Genomic DNA, 20,372 nt, shown 5'->3' on the forward strand with positions numbered 1-20,372 from the left:
CCTGCTGTTCTGGCAGTTGGCCACCGACGGCTGCGGTCTTTCATGAAGTCTGCGCTCTCTCACTGACAGACAGTACAGTCGGCTAAAGCTCTGGAGGTGCAGCTCTCACAGTACTGCTAATCATAAACTCTACTTTTCAGCAATTTCTCTCAAAAAACATTTAAAGGAGGTTCATTGTTATAGGTATGCATATATGATGTTTCTCTCTTTCTGGAGTTGGGCTGATGGACTGAAAGGCTAAGTGTCAAAACATAATTCAGGTTACAAGGATTTGTGCTACAAGAGCAAATGAATTTAATTCTTTATGTAGACATGTGGGCTGATAGATGGTGTGATGTATTCTACGTAACACAATAAATAATATTTAAACTAAATCTCACATTTCTGGCTTATTGATCTGTAGATCCTTATAATACAATTTTGTGTTAAAACAGAGGCAATGTTGTTAATATATTTATTAAACATAAAAGGACAACTTATGATAACTTTATACTACCGGACCTAATAGCAAACTTCTCAGACTGAGTTGCTAAATTGCCTCTCAGAGGATTTCCTTATAGTTTTTATTTAGCTATTAGAAATCAGATGGTGATTGAGCCACTGGAAAGTCTATAATAAGGTTTGTAAAGCCTATTGAGACTCAAGACTAACTTATACACATAAAGGTAACTTGACAGCGCAAACAAAAGAAAACTACAGTTTTTATTAGAATACATCTCAGCTGAAAAGAAACAACAAAGACAGTATTTTAGAAACAACACTTTGCATCATTTGTTTGCTTTAACTTTCGCCTCCACTTTTATGACCTTGCTCCCTTTCTGAACAATAAAAACAGTGTCTTTTCCCTTCTTTCCTGTAGTTTTTGGAGATTCACCCACCTCTTCAGTGTCCTCACTGTGACATTTAAGAAACTTACACGAGCCCTGTATCATACTCATGATTCTCCTTCTCAGCTTGCCATGTCCCAGGGCCACTACCATAGGACTGAAGCCTACAAACAGCGAGGCAGAGAAGTGGGCCACAGTCAGCAGCCCTTCAGCGTGGTGTCCCCCGTCATGGTTGTAGTATGTCACCGCAGCAACCTGTAGCGCCCAGCAGACCACGAAGAGAGACACTAGCGACATGATTACATGAGCTGCTTTGCGTTCAGTGGACACATGTTTGTCCAGCTCCCCATGAGCTCCTCCTGACTCTGCCCCTGAGGTAACAGCTCGAATATGTTTTGCAAGAGCATGAAGCGTGGCCAGGTTGGTGCAAACCATCAGCACCAGTGGTAACACCTCATTAAGTGCCAGCGAGGTGGAGGCAAAGGCTGAGCCCTGCTCGGTGGAGGGGAACTCCCAGATACAGCCCAGCAAAGGCCTGGTGGTACAACTGATCACCATCAGCTCCACAGTGGTGTTTCCGTGAACATGAGTGGTATATACCAGAGCTGGAATTGAGAAGACCAGGTTTGCCCCCCACACCAGCCCCAGGACGACCAAAACCCGCAGCCTCTCCCTCTGCTGTGCGAGAGGTCCAAAGGCCACATGCTGTCGCCTCAAGGTAGTGCAGTGGAAGAGGCTAAGAACTAGAGTCACCCAACAGCCTACAGCTCGCCACCACACCCACAGCAGCATGAAGATTCGGCACCAGCCCGGCGACAGAGACACATCCAAGCCCAGGTCTGACACAAAGATGGGCACCGTGCGGAAAAGTGAGGTCAGCAGGTTGGCCAGTGACAGGTGCACCAGAATGGTGTCAGAGGGGCAGAGTCTCCGAGACGGACTCTCAACAGCTGACTGAAACACCTGAGAGCATAAATAAGACAGACTGAAAACAATCCTACCCAAAACGTTCAGCTCAATTAACAAATAAACAATTGTATATTATCTCACCACATGGATGACCAAGATGTTTCCCAGGATGCCAGAAAAGACCAAGAGCCCAAACAAAATAGCATCTACAGTAAGGACCTCTGACATGGCATCATCCTCTGTGTGGTGACATCGTTTGCTTTTTCTTTGAGACGAGCATGTGTGCGAAAGTCAAACATCAAGGCTTCACGTGCACTACTACCACTGCAGATGCTCCTCATGGTGTTTTATATATGCCCACACAGACAAACAAATAGATTAGTCACACAAAAGGGTTTCATGTCTGCTGACCAGGCTCAGGGTCAATTTCACCTAATATGTTGATGCGCTGAGTGTACATGCAACGGCAGGCATTTTCCACGTTTTCTTTCTGCATCAGCAAGCACCTGCAAATGCTATGCTGTCTTTTGACCTGAGCGATCACATCAACAGGTGTGGGTCACTGTACTTTGTTGTGCACATAACAGCCTGTTCCTATTAAATTATTCACACTAATCATCACTTAACTCCGTTATGGAAATGGATGTGGTGAAGGACCAGCGATCTGCTTGAATATTTGTCAGTAGTTATCCTGACTATAAAAAACGAACAACAGCTAAATAACAATAGCTAGTATCAGACCATCAACTGCAGATCAGATGGATTTAACCAATTATCCTATGTGACCTCTAAGGCACAGGTGGAGCTGAGTCAGTCCTGCTGATGCAGCATTGTTCCTATTAGTCAGCCATTACACTCCCTTGGTACTAATTGTTTACTGGGTTGCCAAGTTTCTCTCTTGGGACGAGACAATTATTGGTTAGAATAATCTCAAATAGGCACTGCCTATTGCCAATGATGCATCTTGGTCATAAATGTTTTCCATTGTGCTTGAGATTTTTTTTAATAATGAGACGTTTCTCTTCATTTAAAGGACCGGCCTATGACAAAAGAATTTAAATCAAAATTCAAAAACTGTGAAAAAAATAAACCTTACAATAACTGCAGGGATTGATTGACATCACTATATTATATTCATGTGTTGGATCCTCACTCCTTTTTATATAAGCAGCACATTTATTAAAATAAGTTCAACCCAGGACAAATCAGCAGCAACAACTTTCTGTTTTACAATAGCAGTAAATGCCACCATTGTGAGGACAAATGAGAGAATAAAGGGTCTATTTCTTCATCTTGTCCATTTCTACCATTTTCAAAAACAAACACATAATATACAGCTCATATATATGTAAACTCTGACAGCCGGTAAATACAGGTTTTATAAGTGCCAATCTCTCTGTGTGGGGTGTCTCTTCCTGCGATGCATCGCTAAACGCCATGCATCAAAAAGAGAGAGAAGCATCAGACACAGCCTCCAATGTCAAATTATACTAAAAGAGACCAAAGCTGGAATATTTGGTTCATACGGTGTAACTACCAACAGCCAATTTGAATTGTGTTTTCTGAATTTGAACAGCATTTAAAAGCACCAGGACAAATCTAGTTAATATAAAGCATAAGAAAATCTGCAGTAGTCATTATCAGAAAACGACATGGCACCAATATTAAACATTCAGTTACCCATATTTTTGGTATGTGTTGTTTTGTACTTGAACCATTTTTTAAAATTTAATTTTAACAATGAGTAAAAAATTATGATTGTAGAAGATTCATTCTGAATTAACACTTTATCTTATTTCAAATACATGTAGCTTTCTGAGACCCTACCATAAATGTTAAACTAAAACAGTTTCTGTGGGTGTTGTTTTGCACTGGCAGACCTAACGTCAGCTCTGATCTGATGTGTGCTGGAGGTGGGTGATGTGCAGGTGAGCAGCACAGGTGGGATGCAGGTCGGTTAAAACGCTCCCTCCGTCAGTGCTGTCAGGACTCTGGTTGTTGTCTCCGTTACTGACAGACACCCGGAGCACTGAGTGGGATGGTGACTCACAAACCGACTGCTGAAGATGACTACAAATATTTTGTGCACGGCACCCACGCTCCCTAGCGGCGCGCGCTCCTCCACGTGCACTCTCACACAGTGGGCATCAAAGCCCTTTACGTCAAACCAGACAGGAAGAAGAAAGCAAATCTGATGGCACGATAGCCGGGTCCTCACGTCCCACCGAAACAAGTAAGTGATTTATACAAATCACTTACTTGAAAAGAGGCGGAATCTTTTATTACCGATTAGGCTTTATTAACTTCATCCTGCACGCTTGTCTTATGCAAGGTCAAACTCGGATTTCTTTCTGACTGGATGGCCGCATGATTAAATGTTATTTTTGTCGCAGATGCACACCCGCTCCTCTCGCCCATGGACGCGCTCTCCTGTTTCACACGGATTTCGTCTGTGTGCACTGTGGCAGAGCTGATCTTATGGCAGACACCAGCCCGCCGAGCAGCGTCGCCCATCTGATCCACTGTGAGATAAAATAATTCGACGAGAGGGAAGTGAGATGAAAAGCCAAACACGACCATCACTGCTCGCCTTATCGGCACTCCTGCTCTGCACATTACACCAGACAGATGGGTCCAGCAGATCTCATCGCAGCAGCTCAGCATCATCAACATCAACAACAACAACATCCCCATCAGAGGTGAGAGGCAGGAATCGTTTGGGGTCGCCCCAAATCGAGCTAGAACAGACTAATGGCAGTTCCAGCTATGGCAATCACAGCCGCGTAAGTAGGCCATCACCAAAGCTTAAAGAGATAACAGGCCAAGTGAATAGCCTCTCTTTCAACACCACCAGCAGAGGCAATTTTTCTACTGTGATATCTGAAAGGTCTGGCAGGGCACCAAGCTGGAGCCCAGAGGAAGGGGTGTCACCACTGTGTGCCTACCGAATGATTGAGGGAGGCATTGGGGGGCAGCTGTGTTTTCGACACACACTGCCTGGGTACAAGTGTCGCAAGGGAGACTGCAGGACAGTGGTGTCTTTGGGGAATCTGGTTGCAAATATTCTTATCAATGGCAGCGTACTGTTACAGTGGACCCACGAGGGAGAATCCGCAATGGCCGGCCGAGACGTGAAGACAAAAGAGACTGCGGCTGGTCAGAAGAGCAGTGGGGATCCTGGGACAAATTCAACGAGACAGGAAACTCTGAGATCAAACACTGTTTTCGGTGGCCGACGCCACAGACGGGGAGGCTACGAATTGAGCTGCTGGTGGAATGGAAGCTACACTCAGTTTGAGTGTGCTGGTGTCCATCTTGGATCTGGCTGCAGGGACTTTCTCCTCGCTGAGCTGCATGAGAACATCCCGTACCGCATCTGCCTGCGCTCCCTGGCCCACTCCGATCCAGCTCAGACGGCAGACCAGCGGGACTGTGTTGAGTTTACCCTGCCGCCTTCTGGGATGCAGGACATCGTGATTGCCATGACAACGGTGGGGGGAGCTATTTGCGTGATGCTGGTCATCATCTGCTTGCTGGTGGCATATATCACAGAAAACATCATGAGCCCCACGACGCAGCACACATACCCCTACCGCTCTCACTCGCATCACTGATGCTACACTAAATCCAAGATGCACTGCTAAATGAATAACAATGGCCTACATTTAACATTCATGATGACCACGTCTAATCTCACAATCATAGTCACTTGTTGTCAATAATTATTATTTTTCAAATCAGCCACATAATATGATAGACACATCCTGTTATGACTGAATTGAAGCACAATCTACTGTGGCTTTGCAAATAACATGCCTTGTCAACCTCTGCGAGGATGCACTGAACCAAAAGGACTGATAACCTGATTTACTATTATACAGTAGTTTACTGTGTCATGTTTATGTTCAAGGTTATCCGTGATTGAGTCTGTCACTCTGTATGCAGGCAGCATTTATACAGCAATACAATTAATCAGATGGCTTTGAGTACATCGGAAACAGCAGTTTTTGCTAAATGTGCAGCCTGTGAAAATGTCCAGACTTGTCCTCTTTTTGCTAGGGACACAGGAAAATGAAACTTTACTTAATTCAATTTTTTCACTTGACTAAATCATTCTACCATCTAGTTTTGCTTTAAGGTCTGCTGTATGTATCTGTACCATTTTGTGAAGGGCAATCCAATCTAGTGTACAATCTCTAAATACTGTGCCAAACATCTTGAGTTAGAATGCCTTTATGTCCCGCTGTGAGTGAATAAAGTACCATGAGGTCATTTGTAATACTTTACAGCTGTCCTTATTTTTCCCCTTGTGTGAGAGTGTGTGCATGTCTGAGTTTTCACATCCAAGGACAATTTATCAACAACAGACATGAATTCAAAATATTTGTATAAAAACAAACTCTTGCTGGGTGTCTGATGCAGTTCGATCACAAAACAGAAAAATAAAAAGGGGCTTGATCCCATTATTAAGGTTTTTTCTTGTTTATGTCTTCCTGGATGTTACACTGGATATACATTTATCCTAAACTATAATCAGATCAGGAGTAGGTGATATGAATCCTCTATCATGGTACATGCAACTTCAGACAGTCAAATTCCTGTCGATGTGTACATATACTCGGCCAATAAAAATTATTCTGATATTGAGATATTGACAGAAATGCAAATCTTTTTGGCAAATTAAGTACATTAAATTCCTGGCAAAAAAAAGTGGTTTATCACATTGATGGAACAAAAAAAAAACAAATATTGCCAAAAAGTTAATTAATTAATTTGCAACATTGGCTAAAATTGCAAAGTTAGGCAGAGTTCCCACAGTGTAAACTCTATAGAAATATCTCTGATGGTTAATACAATCCTGTCAGAGTATGCCTCATCACATAAATCAACTATTACAGATCAGATGAACCAGTACATATGTGTAGTAGAGAGACTCCATCGTAAAGCACACTATGACATAGTAAAACAACATTTCTGCCATTATCCTACATGTTACAGACGCAGTAACATCTATATTAATGCAGGTATAGAGCCTCAACAAAAACACGGAGGCAGAGGTTATATATAGGGAGAGGATACTAACTAGTTCACACAAGAAAGAATATTGATACTCAACACAAATGAAAGGAAAAGGTGTATAATCAAATATGTCCCACATGTAGCGTACACAGTATGTCTGCTTATGTCTAATTGTTTTTGTTGTTATTGTTTTGTATTTTGTCTGCATTTACTCGTGTCACCAGATCAGCTTTTGGGGAAAATGCCCTGGGTGTTCCCGTGGCCAGTTACTGTAGTACAAGTATGTCTTTCAAGGAGAAATATAACTATAATATATTTCACTGCATGTTAGTTTATTGACGTCACGTCTACGCCGCTGCATGACGAGGAGGAGACTCCGCCCACAAATGACATCACTCCATAAAGCCGTATTCAACCAGGGGCTCCGCCATTTTAACTTCCTGCTTCAAAAGAGGACGAGCTACTCGCACAGTATTTGTACACGAAACGTGTTGTTATTTAGCGTACCATAGGGGTCTCGTCTTGTTGATCTCCCCCCGCAGGGATCAAACTAACTACCTCCATTAGTTTCTGACAGCGTGTGTCGGTTAGTTTCAGCCGGAGTCGCGATGCCGAGCCACCCGCTGCGTGTAGCGGTTGTGTGCTCGAGCAACCAGAACCGCAGTATGGAAGCGCACAATATCCTCAGGTAAACATGGGCTGCCGGGAGGAGAAGAACCGCGACACGACCTCCGAGTGAACCACATATGTGCGGTATCGAGACGTTTTCTGAGCCCGTTGCGAGCCACGGCGGCTGACAGTCCGTCGGGCCTCGGCGCTGTTAACAATGGACACCGCTCCTCCGGGTGTTACACCGGGCCTACGACGTACTTGAAACGATAGGTTTACATTAGGTGTCAGGGTTGGGGTTGCTAAAAGGAAACCCCCCACAACATTTTTTGCTTTGCTTACGAGCACATTCGTGTTTTTCAAAACACCGGCCCATGTTTTTAAGTCGTTTTTCCCCCACACATGTTGACAAGAGCGCCCCCCCTGTGGGAATATTCCGGAAGGGAGGAACTGCAGCGGTGCAACACTGGGCGCTTTACTGGCTCTGCTTTGCCCCATTTTTTTAATTTTCTTTTTTTAGACATTTTGTGTTTTGATTTATTAGGTTTTAAAGGGTGTGTGTGTGCTGGTTTGAAATTGTCCAAACATTTCTCACTTGGTCTCATTTCCTAGTAGCTGTTCTTTCTCACTGGAAAGCTGTTCACCTCTGTGTAATACAGAAGGATTTACAGACCAACAATAGCCTCAGTGACAGTCACCTGTATCTCTGGTCAGCTGAAATTTTAATAAAAATAAATTCCCCTTTAAAATTAAAAAAAAAAAAGCTCTTTTAGGTAATGTGTTTTTAGGTTGATTCTGATGCAGCAGTGGAGAGACGAGCGGATATGGGCCTACACTCGGTGTGCAGTGATGTCTTAATTCAGCCTCTTACATATAGTAGAACCACATTAAACATTCAGTTCAGATGTATGTGAGGAGATGGTGTGAAAAGCTGACTTCACAGGGTACCTTGCACTTGGACAGACTGGTTATTGCATTCTGCTTGTATGTGATGTGTGAAATGGTATGTAATTTACTGTCTTGTCCTTTTCGTCTTTGCAGCAAACGTGGATTTGATGTACGTTCATTTGGGACGGGGTCTCATGTGAAGCTACCCGGTCCTGCCCCGGATAAGCCAAATGTGTATGACTTCAAAACAACTTATGTACAGATGTACAACGACTTGGTCCGCAAGGACAAGGAACTGTATCCCATTCTCATACACTTTTACAGACACACACACTCTATATACTGGAAGCCAGATAAGTAAACATAGCCCATGTCCATGTATCTTGTTTAGATCTTAATCTTTGTGGGAGTTTGATGTTTGAACGGCACAGCAGATGGAACTGCACCGATGGGTAAATCACATGCAGGGATTTTAAAATGTGTTAAAGATGAATGCTTTTGTTATTAAACCTATCAAATAGGGCGGTGGGAAAAAATGCCGTGCAATACAACAGCTGTGAAACAGTAAGTGCAATTTGGTGAAGTTTTTGCCGAGGCCATCAGATTTAAATCCTTACTCACTTTAAAGACCCTAGCTTATATTGCTGAGCATCTGTATGTGTGGAAGTCTTCATGTTACCACTGTTGTTTCTGGCTAGTGCAGTTTCCCCTCTATTCCATGTATCTTCTCCCATTGTTGCAAGATATTTTTGCAGTGTGAGTAACGCCTGCAAGTTTGACAGGATATTTTTTTTTTTCTTCTGGTATTCAACTTAAACTGGCTCACTTGTCTCCTGTAGTTAATTGCTGTAATTCCTAACTGAATTGCTTATGCATCAGTAATAAACACTTAAACTTGGGGGGGAAAAAACAGCATTTTACAGAAATAAAACTAAATAAAATCAAGGGTAGTTTTCCCTACATTAAACCAGGAATAGAATAGATATTAAAGATATTGACTGTAGTGCCCCAAGGACAGCCAAAAGATTAATTACAACCACTTGTGCTATTCCTTATTTGTGAGACTGTACATGCACAAGCCTCCAAACTCAAAATACTCCACTGCACATACACAAAACTTTCTATAACTTTTATTTCATAAATACTGCAGTTATTGACCCTGTCAAGTGTTGGCTGGTGGTACTTTCTGGTCTTCTCAGTTCAAATAATCCATGTCTCCACTGTTATTTAATAGTCTAATCTGCCCCCTTGTGCTTCTTTTATTGCTGTAATATATCTGTTTTCAGATAATTTAATTGTTAAATTAAAGACTAGGCTTAATGTAGGACTATTCCTCCACCACGTCTAAAAAAAAAAAAAAAAAGTCACTGAATTATTCTGGTTAAATAGGCCTCTTCAGGGAAAATCTTAAAAGTAGGACAGATGTGCTTCACCAAATTTTTACTTACTATTGTGCTATTGCTGATGATATTACTGTATTGCAGGTGTAAATTTTGCCAACCCACGGTAGGTTGAGAGGTCAAATCTGTATTTCTGTATTCCTGCATATGAAAGGTGCTGTGTTACAAACTAATGTAGCTGCCCTGTTAATTCCAATGTATTATGAATAGAAGATGTACATGCTGCCTCTTATAAAACTCTTGCAACTTGCATGGATTTCTAAAAAATATAGTCTAAGACAATTTACCATTGTTGTTGGTCTCTTTTTAAACTTATATATTTGACAATGTATTGCAAGGTGGCCCTTAAGTGGCCCTTAACTCGTTGATAACATTTATATTAAAACTCTTGTGGATTAATCGCAGTCAAAAATGTAACATTTTAACAGTACTGCCCTGATCATTTACCTTTTGTTTTTCAACAGACCACTACTGAGTGATAGGCTTCCCAGGCACCACTAGAGGGTGCTACAGTTTGTATAATACAATGACTGGCACCATGCAAGTGTGCACTCCACAATGGAAACGCTATACACTGTCATTCAGACAAATTAATATCTTGGTTTCACACAGGCTTATTGGTTGTTGGCAGGTATTTTTCAGTGTTCAGGTGATTTGACATCATGTCTCTGATAGTGTGATGTATTACCTTGAAATATCTGTCTCGCTCCTGCTGTATTCCTTGACCTCCCGACTCTTCAGATACACACAGAACGGCATTCTGCACATGCTGGACCGCAACAAGCGCATCAAATCAAAGCCGGAGCGCTTTCAAAACTGCAAGGATAAGTTTGACCTGGTCATCACCTGTGAAGAGAGAGTCTATGACCAAGTGCTGGAGGGTGAGGCTTCTCATAAGAAATGTCTAATCACTGAAGGGATATGGTTGATCATTCAGAGCTTTTTGGGGCTGCTTTCATACTTTTTGTGTGCACACATAAATCAAGTTTCTACCTTGCAATGATTTGGTTGCAGACCAAGTCTTTTTTCTATACCTCTGACTGTGTGGCTCTTTCATGTGCTTTTGTTCCCCAGATCTGAATTCAAGAGAGCAGGAGACTCTACAGCCTGTGCACGTCATCAATGTAGACATTCAGGATAACCACGAGGAAGCCACGCTGGGCGCCTTCCTTATCTGTGAGCTGTGTCAGTGTGTGAGTGTCTCCTACCAGGGTTCTTAATTGCTGTTGTGCAGACAAACTGAGGGCAGCAACAATCAACTGAATTTAATTATAATTAATTATGCAGTTTACCTATATACTTGAACAATAAATAAAATGGTTTTGAAGTGTGTATATATAGTTTACCATTAAATATATTTGAGTGGAGATTCAGTGTTCACCTAATGAAAATGATCCCAATGCTATAAAGTGACCTATAGATTAATAGTGTACAGAGATTCACTTGAGGTCACACAATGAGCTGTGTGTGTGTGCACAGGCTGTGTTTAATGTGCTTCCTCCACCACCCCTGCAGATCCAGCACACTGACGACATGGAGAATGAAATCGATGAGCTCCTACAAGAGTTCGAGGAGAAGAGCAACAGGCCTTTTCTTCACACCGTCTGTTTCTACTGATACACAATAGAAATTTGCAATAAACACAGACCCAGATCACAAGCAGTCAAACAATAATATATGGACGCGCGCGCACACTCCTCAGTCATTTACGACACAGTACATACACATTGTGTGCCTACACTTACACACAGACACACACAGAGCTTTGGGTCAGGACCTAACAAATGGCTGCTGTTGGACATATTGGTGATGATGGGTTTTTCCTCTATGCAGAGGACGGACTCGCTGCTCTCGCTCTGCCTTTATTTCCCCGGATCGAGGTCAGGCCAAGGTCCTCCCTCCATCCCAGTCCAGTGAAATCACTCAACCATGTCTCCTCAGGGAGAGCCATAACACAAACACACACCCCTGATTCAACAATTCCTTTACAAGTCCCTCTGATTTTGTTCAGTGCAGCATATTAATGCTGATTTCTTTTTTTTTCTTTTTTTCAAGATTATATTTGTGATTCATTTAAGCATATATGTCAGATTTTTATTCCTGATCTGGGACAGTGTAAATGTGGAGGAGAATTATTTGAACTGAACGCGTGTTTTTGTGCGACCATGTGTTGTAGATTAGAATTAAGTTAAAGTGGGTGAGCTAGTAATGAATAACCAAACCTAGTCCTCTCTGAGGATCTCCTCCAATCTGTTTCCAATATAATGGGTTGATTCATATTTAAACTTGGATATGCTATTTTTCAGGGCATAGTATTTTTTTCTTTTCTTTTGTAAATGTCAAAGAATTGAAGCATTGTAATTATTTGCAAACTGCGAGCTCAGCTCAGAGTGCCTGATTTTTCTGTATGTACATATGAATCCACTAAAGAAAGAAACATCTCTAAGAAACATGTTATGACTCTTTATTTGCTCTGTGATTATTTAGTTTACGATGGTTTCATGTAAGAGAATTAGCCAATGTAAAATTGAAATTGGGTATTGTTACATTAGTACCTGGTTACTCTCACATTTGATTTAGATGTTACAGATCTATTTTAGGACAAGCAAAGTTGATTGTCTTAAGATGTTTACACAAGTTAAAATCAGGGTAAAGAATAAAGTATTTAAACCTTGTCCTAAGCTTCCATGGTTCACTGACAGAAACCTTGTGTACATTATGATTGAGGTGTGTTAAATAAAGCTGTAAACCTGGTGAAGCTCATTGCCAGTAAAGGTTATTGGTTTAGAATGAAGTCTGTCCTAATTACTCTATTTAACCCTATATCTAACGTGTGTGTATGTATGTATATATATGTATATATATATATGTATATGTATATATTATATATATGTATATGTATATGTATGTATATATATGTATATATATATATATCGCATGCGTATATATATTCCTATATACTGTTATATGCCTACGTATATTATATTATATAACTATATGTAGCTATATATTATTACTTATATATGTACTATGTATATACATATATATATATCCGTCACTGCCCAGATGTAGCTTTCCGTTAGGTAGTTGGGGACCTCGTAAATAAATAAAGTTAGCAAGCTTATATAATAAGCAATATAACCTTATCTAAGTATTATCATGTAACCGTTAATAAACTAACGTTAGATTACTTCACAGTAAGCATTACCTCACCTTGACGAACTAACGTTACCTAGGTGACCGTTAGTTTAAAAAAATGCAACTAAAATGAGAAGGAATTCGAATTGTGACGACCAACGTTACCGTTACTAAGAGTTACCATGACAACTTATTCCGGTCGTTGTAATGAAACAAACAACAGTTGTTTGTTAAAACTGCCGGTGACCGGGGAGCCCACTGGTACATCACTTACCGACTGGTTCTCATTATCGTCCGACAGAAGAAGGCAGGACCGAGCGGATGTTAGGCACGGACAGATACCGGGAGACTCAGGAGCCCTCTTTTGTCTTGGAGAGCGCTAATATGTAAGCTGAGAGTCAAACCCCGCCGACAGTCAAGGAATAAATCCATATCAGGTACTAATTACGCTACTTAATCATGATTTAAACCTGTTTTTCCGGTCCCGTTGTGTTTGGAAATATTACAGTGAGTGTCTCAGCTTACTTCAAGTGTTGTTTTGTTTCAGAAGACGAGTTTTCCGGTCATGAACGCGCTTTTTCATCGCTTCCACTACTTCATTTCACAGTTAGTGCGAGGGGAGGACCATGTCTGCGCCTGCACATGTGGAAGGTAAAAAAAAAACATATGAATCTCACCTTGAAACCCTGTGTAGGTATGTTCAGCTCAGAGTATCCAGTCAGACTGATCTCCACACCTGCTTCCCTTCTCGGTTTACTGTGACTTGAAGGTGGTGTGTGTGCAGCAGGTCACACAGGTCAGCTGCTGGTGATGCACTGTGGCAATGTGATTGTAAACCTTTATTCAGAGCTGCACCAACATATCAGCAATGACAGCTATCTGCTGTCAGCTTTAATACAGTCTCACTCAGTGTTTTATAGAAGAGGCGAGCTACATCTTCTGAAATAAAGACCAGCTCTGGTATAACATCATAGTGAACGTTTAATGGAAACAACATTAACCACCGGGGGAAGGAGTAGAAGGAGAACTTACTCAGTTCAAGCTGTCATGTTATCAATTATTGTGGGTTTTGTTTAGCCTTACATTTACTAACTCCATTATGAGACGAGATGTGTCAAGATCTGGGTAGCTCAACACCTCTGCCGATCAATTTCCTAAGGGATAACCTGGGTAAGATGAAAGACTATGTGTTAGTATGGGTCAAGATAATTCTTCCACCATAAAACACATGTAAAAAGTCTCTATAATCTGAATAAAACTGCAAAAAAAAAATGCATTATTACACAATTCTGACTTTCACAGAAAAACCACAAACTGTGTTTCTTATAAGACTATTATACAAATGCATTTTAGTAAACTGGTATTGTCCAACAGGGGTGTGAAGATATCAGATTTTGTCACCAGCTATCATCCTTATTGTCTTCAGTGTGATCAGATTGTCTCTTCTCTCACCACCGGCTGCTGCTCTGTGTGCTGCAGGCATCAAGTCCATCATGTCGTTCCGTATAACGAGGTCCAGTCCATGGAGGTTTCCAGAGAAAGCAATTTTTTAAGTGACATCTTGACCCAGCAGAAGACGGACGTGATAGTTGGACTGTTCTTGGGTATCTGCATCAGCTATGTCTTGCTGTGGCTGAATAGAGTTTGGTTTCCAGGATTCAAAATCTGGAGGACGGACCAAATGAACGGTGAGTAAGAGGACAGCTGAAATCAAACTTGAATGTGGGAAAAGCTGAGCGTTCAGGAAAGGCCCCGCGCAGTAATTATACTATATATGGTACGTTTATATATTTAAGCTTCAGCATTCTTGTGAGTGAAAGTTTTATTATATTTTTTTTCATTATTTAAAGGAGCACATAAAGAAGAGAACGTTACCAACATAGTTTTACATAACCGTAACCCCCAAAACTTAAGATAAGAGTGGACAAAGTGTAGAAAGGAGTTTGAATACTTGGAAAAGTGTGAAAGGGGTGAATAATGCAAAATATAGCATATATTAAAAATATGGTGCTCCTGTCCCTTAGAAGATAATAAAAGTGTTTGTCTGTTTGCTTCTGTAGTTAGTTTCTGTAGTATGTCTGCGACTGGCAAAAAATGTCAGATGTTTTGATTTAAAACTTTTGTATGTGGAGGGAAAATTGTGGGAATGAGAATAAGTTTTATTTTTAAGATTTTTAGTGTCTAACATTAGTTCTGAACATTCTGCCCTAAAAACAATAATATAAAATCACAGAAGGGCTGAAAATGACATACATTTTGAACTGCATGACTGTAAAAAGTATGAAAGATATGAAATTAAGTGTTGTGCCTGTTTGAAAGTGTGAATACAGTTTCTATGTGAATATATGAACGAGTGGGGAGAAGTTTAATCTGGTTGAAGTGGGTTTGAAAGGTTTTCTATTTGACTTCCACAGTAACCGCTTCAAAGAAAGATCAATATCTTGAAAGGTTTTAATTTAAAGTTTAAATAATACCTAAAATGTCTTGAAGATGTGGAACATTTGAAAGTTTGAATCAAGTTTTTTAGATGAAAATATGAATGAGTAGATAAGAATTTAAAATGCATGAAATATTTTCTATTTTTTAACTTTCTGTCCAATTGTTTGAATGGAGAAAAACTGCCAGAAAAGGATGATTATTATTATTCTAAAGTATGAAACATGTGAATAAGAGTTCTATGTTGAAAAATGTGGGTGTAATAATGATAAAGAAGACAAACACAGGCTGTAAATGCTTCACACCCAATCCGGTGTTAAGTCATCAATTACAGAATAGAGTCTTAAGAAAAGTTTTTCCTTCTTTTCCTTCCTCTTACTATTCAGATGTTTCACTTCCTCCTGTTTAATGCCACAAAATGACCGTACCCCTCTTCCTTACAGACACTTACAAACACAACACACATTTAAGACCCTTTCACCAGCCCAGTTTGCCTGTCTTTCTTTTCCAGATGTGGGTTTCTGGTCCCGGATACCCAAATTCAGCGGTCCAGTTACATCCAGGACCAGAACACACGGAGGACTCCAGGGGGGATTATGATGCACATGAGACGCAATGTGTACCACAATGTTAACGGCAGCATTTGACTCTCAGAGATAAAAGTGTGGATACAATTCAACAGTTACTGTGTGTGTTTTGTGTTCTGTTCAATAACCTAAAGAGTCCAAATACGACTATTTAGTCGCATTATTTTATGGCCATTTAGACAACAAAGGACTCTGGCTGGACTCAAACCAGGGATGTTGCGATTTTATGGTCACCCTATCTGAAAAATTAATACATAAAAAATAATAATGATGTAACCAACTTAGTCATTTTTTGCATTTTTTGAACGTCCTTAGTCATTTATCTATTTTGTGATCAAAATAGATAAATGACAAGAGATGGGGCCAGACCTTGCAGAAGCCTTCAAAATAATGTGCACTCCACCTATTGCACTCCTGTGATAGGTTTCTGTTGGACTCACAGAAAATCAGTGCAGCAGAATATAACAGAAATCATGAGTACATGAGATTAAAACAGCTGCAATATGTAAAATACATATCTTAAATGAACTTCCTTGCATTAGATTCAGATGTGTTTTGTTTTTTTTAAATTATTGTAAAACTGTGATGCAATAAACAATAATAGATATATACCATGGGTAAATGTAAATTGAGACTTTCTGTGTCTTTTGGGCAAACATCATATTCACAAAGGCAGGTTTCTTTCGTTTCTTCCCAACAAAATCATGTTTATGTTGAACTTTAATTCGATGATTCTGTTTGTTTTTTTAGAGCTTTTAAAGATATTTAATATTTTGAGAAATATCGTTGCAAGTTTGCTCATTCGCTTTTTTAAATTGTCTACTTTTTTATTTATTTGTATTTGTTCTCTCTTTATTTTAGAGTGTTATTTATCTTTTTTTCATGTTACAATTCAAATTGTTTTTAAGCTTGTTTTGTTTCTGTGATTATTATCTATTTTTTCTTTACACTGTTATTTATGTTGTTGTATTACTATCCTGTGAATAAAGGAGAGAGAGAAAGGTAAATAAAGCATTAAACAGTTCCGGATGTGAAGCTACCACATCCGGTTTGTGAGACGCGTCGGCGCCGTCGCCATATTGCAGCGCCGTTGTTGTCCGTTGGCAGAAATGCCCGACTGTTGCGCTGCCGTTGGATGTTCCCATCAGAGAAGTGCCAGAACCAAAGAGCAGGGGATAACATTTCACAGGTGAGCAGTCCGCGTACAGTTGCCTCTGTGACTGCTGTGACATTATTTTAAGATGCATAAAGTGAAATCACTCCCCGGTTGTGTCAGACGCGTCTCTGTCGCCGCCATGTTGCGGCGGGGTGGTGGTGGTCAGTGTAATATGAGCAGTAGTGGGAGAAAATGCCTCAGTGTTGTGCTGCTGGTGGAGGTTCCCATCAGAGAAGTGCCAGAACCAAGAATACAATACAACAGGGGATAACCTTTCACAGGGCTGAAGTTATTCTACACTATTTTATTTATATGAACGTACGACTGAGAAAGGAAAGCCTCTCGGTTTACAAATCCATATAAGTTATACGGATTCATAATAATTACAGTCCGTGCCCCGTTAACATTGTTATTAACGTGATATATCAGTAAGATACTGATATTTATATTTGTCAGTCATCACAGAGTTAATTGTGTATTGTTTACCTCTCTATAAACATGCAGCCCCAAGTCACCGTTACACTGCTGATACACTGGATATAACTATATTCTGTGTTTAATGTGGGACTTAAAATGTAAATAGCAAAATGTGAAGACTGTAATTAAAAGCACTGTTTTGAAGGCTGCCGGAAATGTAATTAACCTTTTAACTTTAGTGTTTGTTGTTAGAAGTTTTCAGTAACAAATTATATCATGGCAGACAGTTTTCAATGCAGTAAGAAAAAATAATATACATGTATATTTTGGTATGAAAACTTAAACAGTAGCTTGTGTCATAAATAAATGTATCTATAAAGTGACTGCCCTGTTAGTAAGATGAACAGTTTTATTAAAGTAAGTCAAAATACCAATAAGATGCTATATTAATGTGTTATTGTGTAACGTCGTCCTAAAAGACATACTTTAAAGTGTTTTATAGTGTTTTTCAGATGGATGTGTTGTTGTTTTGTGTCAAGGTTCCCAAAAGATAAAGTTAAAAGAAAGGCATGGAAAGCAGCACTGAGGAGAAGAGACTTTGAGCCAAATGACCGCTCAGTCATCTGCAGCTGTCATTTCAAGACAGAAGACTTTGACATGACAGGACAGACAACTCGTTTAAAGGAAGGAGTGATCCCATCAGTTTTTATATTTTCTGACCGTCTTCGAAAGGTTAGTGTCATTGGCAAATTGCCTGTTAAACTTATCAATACAAATAAATTGAAATTGTACTTGCTGACCTTTCTTTATTTCCAGGTGCCCAGTAAACCCAGGTCGAGCAGGACCTCGCAAAAGGCTGCTGCAGAAATTAATCTCCAGGTGCCCAGTGAACCCGGGTCGAGCAGGACCTCGCAAAAAGCTGCTGCGCAAAGTCCAGATGGTCACGTTCAGCTGTCAGAGGGTCAATCTGAGGAGTCCACCTCAGTGAGTGAAAGTATTGTTGTTTTAAGCACCTTTTGAAGAATGCTGGACTTATTTTATAGTGTAATTTATAAAGTGAGGAGAATCATTTTAAGTTGAAATGAATACTTTTCAGGATCATCAGTATGCCCTTGACCCAGTTAACATAAAAAGAAAGTTAACCGAGGCTCAGCAGAGGGTGGAGGACTTGCAACGGGACTTAAGAAACGCCAAGGATCGGGAAAGGAGGCACAAGAGGATAGTGAAATCTCTACTAAAGGACTTAAAGCATAAAAATATGCCGACAGCGGAACTGCAGCAGGAGCTGGACTTATACTCGGGTTGGTTGAATTACACAGATCCTTCCATAACACATAAAGCATGTGTAAAATGTATAAGTTCTCTTAGAAATCAACCTTATTGAGCAGCCATCTACATCATTTCATTTAATACTTTCTAATTAATTAGTGTCCAGCATTCAATTTGCTGTAACATTACTTTCAAACCAAATATGTTAATTACAGACACGTAATCTAGTGGTTGTTCTGTAATATGTCATATCTTGTCCTGGTATCTTCATTAATGTATCGCTTGTTTTTCCAAACTTTTCAGATCATCCAGTTTAACTCTTCAAGCAGCACCACGCCTTCACTCCTGCTCAGAGGGAATTTGCTTTAACACTTCGTTTGCATGGTTCTAAAACCTAGAAGTACTTGAAAGAAAAACCCAGTGATGGTTCCACTCCCACATCCTCACACTCTGCAAACAGAATAGAGGATATCAGAACATCAGGAGTGAGTTCAGGATGACCCTCACACATACACAATACCCGGCTTTGTGGATCTCAGGAGATGGCGTTGATGAGAGCGATGTGGCCGGTGAATGTTTTGTGTTTGTGGTTGTTGGACTGCAAGGCCACTGGAAGACGCCTTTTGCTTCCTTTTTGATTCAGACATTGAAACCAGACATTCAGAATGCTTTGCTGCAGCAGGCCTTAGAGGCACTACATGAGCAAGGTGTTAAAGTACTGTGTGTGAGTCATGATACTGCCTTTTCCAAATAAAATATAAATTTAAAAAGAAATAAAGTACTGTGTGTGATAATGAACAGGCATTTATGCAACATCAGGACGTCCAGGCTCCCATGTGCCTGATGGTCCTCCTTCAAAATAGTGTTTTTTAATATTTTTTTATCTTCTTGCTGATATACTGTATGTATAGTTTTTGTACATAATGTGTGAATTTAAAATGTAAATGAGAAAAATATGAATATTTCACTTTAAATGTGATAAAATTGAATTGTGAAGCCTTCCAGAAATTTACTTGATCTTTTAACTAAAATGTTTGTTCAAATGATGTCTTTTTTAAAAAGATTAAGTCTTGATTATGAATAAAATATTCAGTATCATAAATACATGTGTGTCATTGCTGGACCAAATTGCTGGAAAATTGGTTGAAAATTCAGCCAGTGAGGTTATTTTAATTGTGGATTATGGATTTGAATGTGTCAAATATATCAGTGCAATGAGCAGCAGAGGCTAATGCAGTATCTACGTGTGTGTATACTTGAGGCAGTTAATCAGTGCAGCTCCCTCTGGAGCTATAAAAGGCTTTATTCCAGTTTTTGAAACATGCAGTAGTACTCCCCAAGACCTGTAAACAGACCTTGATGTTAGAAATCAGTGAGATTCCCTTGAAGGAGTAAACTCTACAGAGGATCATTTTCAAGTGAGGTGATCTTTTTGCAGGGTTGTGAGCACACGTCATAGGTTCATATCACATTCAGGTCTGTCATTAAAGGAGTATGGCGTCTTTTAATTCATTGCTTTTCAGTGAATGTTTTTGGTAATCAAGCTGAGTTGAATAGTTCCCCTTCATCATAAATAGCCCTTCCCTTTCTGATTCGGGCTTACCATATGGTTTGGTTATTTATGCGATCCTGTAAATCAGAGTACATGAGGGTGTTCTATAATGTCTGACAGGGAGTTTTATCATGTGGCCTATTACAAACCAAGGACAGCTTCTTG

At 40.1% G+C, this 20,372-nt stretch overlaps 5 protein-coding genes across 6 annotated transcripts; 4 read left to right on the forward strand and 1 right to left on the reverse strand.

Annotated features, from left to right (window-relative positions):
• Nucleotides 1-767: 767 nt before the first annotated feature.
• Nucleotides 768-1,964, reverse strand: LOC118327903 (olfactory receptor class A-like protein 4). Its single transcript, XM_035661426.1, has 2 exons — nt 1,878-1,964; nt 768-1,790 (listed from the first exon to the last, which is right to left on the reverse strand). Exons 1-2 carry the CDS (start codon nt 1,962-1,964, stop codon nt 768-770), a joined length of 1,110 nt encoding a protein of 369 aa, XP_035517319.1.
• A 1,869-nt stretch (nt 1,965-3,833) lies between these two features.
• On the forward strand, nt 3,834-6,210 carry fndc10 (fibronectin type III domain containing 10). The gene is made up of 2 exons (XM_035661427.1): nt 3,834-3,969; nt 4,130-6,210. Exon 2 carries the CDS (start codon nt 4,295-4,297, stop codon nt 5,348-5,350), a length of 1,056 nt encoding a protein of 351 aa, XP_035517320.1. The 5' UTR covers nt 3,834-3,969; nt 4,130-4,294; the 3' UTR covers nt 5,351-6,210.
• A 935-nt stretch (nt 6,211-7,145) lies between these two features.
• ssu72 (SSU72 homolog, RNA polymerase II CTD phosphatase) lies at nt 7,146-12,326 on the forward strand. The gene is made up of 5 exons (XM_035661452.1): nt 7,146-7,443; nt 8,406-8,549; nt 10,394-10,533; nt 10,727-10,845; nt 11,168-12,326. The coding sequence occupies exons 1-5, from the start codon at nt 7,364-7,366 to the stop codon at nt 11,267-11,269; spliced, it is 585 nt and encodes a 194-aa protein (XP_035517345.1). The 5' UTR covers nt 7,146-7,363; the 3' UTR covers nt 11,270-12,326.
• A 613-nt stretch (nt 12,327-12,939) lies between these two features.
• LOC118327928 (transmembrane protein 240-like) lies at nt 12,940-15,905 on the forward strand. 2 transcript variants are annotated; one of them, XM_035661461.1, is made up of 4 exons: nt 12,940-13,227; nt 13,341-13,441; nt 14,270-14,478; nt 15,738-15,905. In XM_035661461.1, exons 2-4 carry the CDS (start codon nt 13,356-13,358, stop codon nt 15,824-15,826), a joined length of 384 nt encoding a protein of 127 aa, XP_035517354.1. In that variant the 5' UTR covers nt 12,940-13,227; nt 13,341-13,355; the 3' UTR covers nt 15,827-15,905. The 2 variants fall into 2 exon arrangements, with proteins under 2 accessions (XP_035517354.1, XP_035517353.1); XM_035661460.1 differs by having other exon boundaries at nt 12,943-13,227; nt 13,338-13,441.
• A 999-nt stretch (nt 15,906-16,904) lies between these two features.
• Nucleotides 16,905-19,721, forward strand: LOC118327917 (THAP domain-containing protein 6-like). Its single transcript, XM_035661448.1, has 5 exons — nt 16,905-17,002; nt 17,926-18,118; nt 18,203-18,370; nt 18,483-18,687; nt 18,959-19,721. Exons 1-5 carry the CDS (start codon nt 16,923-16,925, stop codon nt 18,970-18,972), a joined length of 660 nt encoding a protein of 219 aa, XP_035517341.1. The 5' UTR covers nt 16,905-16,922; the 3' UTR covers nt 18,973-19,721.
• The last annotated feature ends 651 nt before the right edge of the window (nt 19,722-20,372 follow it).

This window comes from Morone saxatilis, unplaced genomic scaffold, assembly GCF_004916995.1.
Source record: "Morone saxatilis isolate NCDOM2014 unplaced genomic scaffold, NCSU_SB_2.0 Contig18, whole genome shotgun sequence".
In the NCBI taxonomy this organism is placed as follows: domain Eukaryota; kingdom Metazoa; phylum Chordata; class Actinopteri; family Moronidae; genus Morone; species Morone saxatilis.

What these genes read in the sequence shown, in the direction of transcription:
- LOC118327917 (XM_035661448.1), top strand. Translation starts at nt 16,923, where the DNA reads ATGCCCGACTGTTGCGCTGCCGTTGGATGTTCCCATCAGAGAAGTGCC. An exon ending in CAGGGGATAACATTTCACAG is followed by an intron (nt 17,003 to 17,925) that starts GTGAGCAGTCCG and finishes TTTTGTGTCAAG; the next exon opens with GTTCCCAAAAGATAAAGTTA. An exon ending in AATCTGAGGAGTCCACCTCA is followed by an intron (nt 18,371 to 18,482) that starts GTGAGTGAAAGT and finishes AATACTTTTCAG; the next exon opens with GATCATCAGTATGCCCTTGA.
- LOC118327928 (XM_035661461.1), top strand. Translation starts at nt 13,356, where the DNA reads ATGAACGCGCTTTTTCATCGCTTCCACTACTTCATTTCACAGTTAGTG. An exon ending in TGCGCCTGCACATGTGGAAG is followed by an intron (nt 13,442 to 14,269) that starts GTAAAAAAAAAA and finishes TGTGTGCTGCAG; the next exon opens with GCATCAAGTCCATCATGTCG. An exon ending in GAGGACGGACCAAATGAACG is followed by an intron (nt 14,479 to 15,737) that starts GTGAGTAAGAGG and finishes TTTCTTTTCCAG; the next exon opens with ATGTGGGTTTCTGGTCCCGG.
- ssu72 (XM_035661452.1), top strand. Translation starts at nt 7,364, where the DNA reads ATGCCGAGCCACCCGCTGCGTGTAGCGGTTGTGTGCTCGAGCAACCAG. An exon ending in CTATGACCAAGTGCTGGAGG is followed by an intron (nt 10,534 to 10,726) that starts GTGAGGCTTCTC and finishes TTTGTTCCCCAG; the next exon opens with ATCTGAATTCAAGAGAGCAG. An exon ending in TCTGTGAGCTGTGTCAGTGT is followed by an intron (nt 10,846 to 11,167) that starts GTGAGTGTCTCC and finishes CCACCCCTGCAG; the next exon opens with ATCCAGCACACTGACGACAT.
- fndc10 (XM_035661427.1), top strand. Translation starts at nt 4,295, where the DNA reads ATGAAAAGCCAAACACGACCATCACTGCTCGCCTTATCGGCACTCCTG.
- LOC118327903 (XM_035661426.1), bottom strand. Translation starts at nt 1,964, where the DNA reads ATGTCAGAGGTCCTTACTGTAGATGCTATTTTGTTTGGGCTCTTGGTC. An exon ending in ACATCTTGGTCATCCATGTG is followed by an intron (nt 1,791 to 1,877) that starts GTGAGATAATAT and finishes TTATGCTCTCAG; the next exon opens with GTGTTTCAGTCAGCTGTTGA.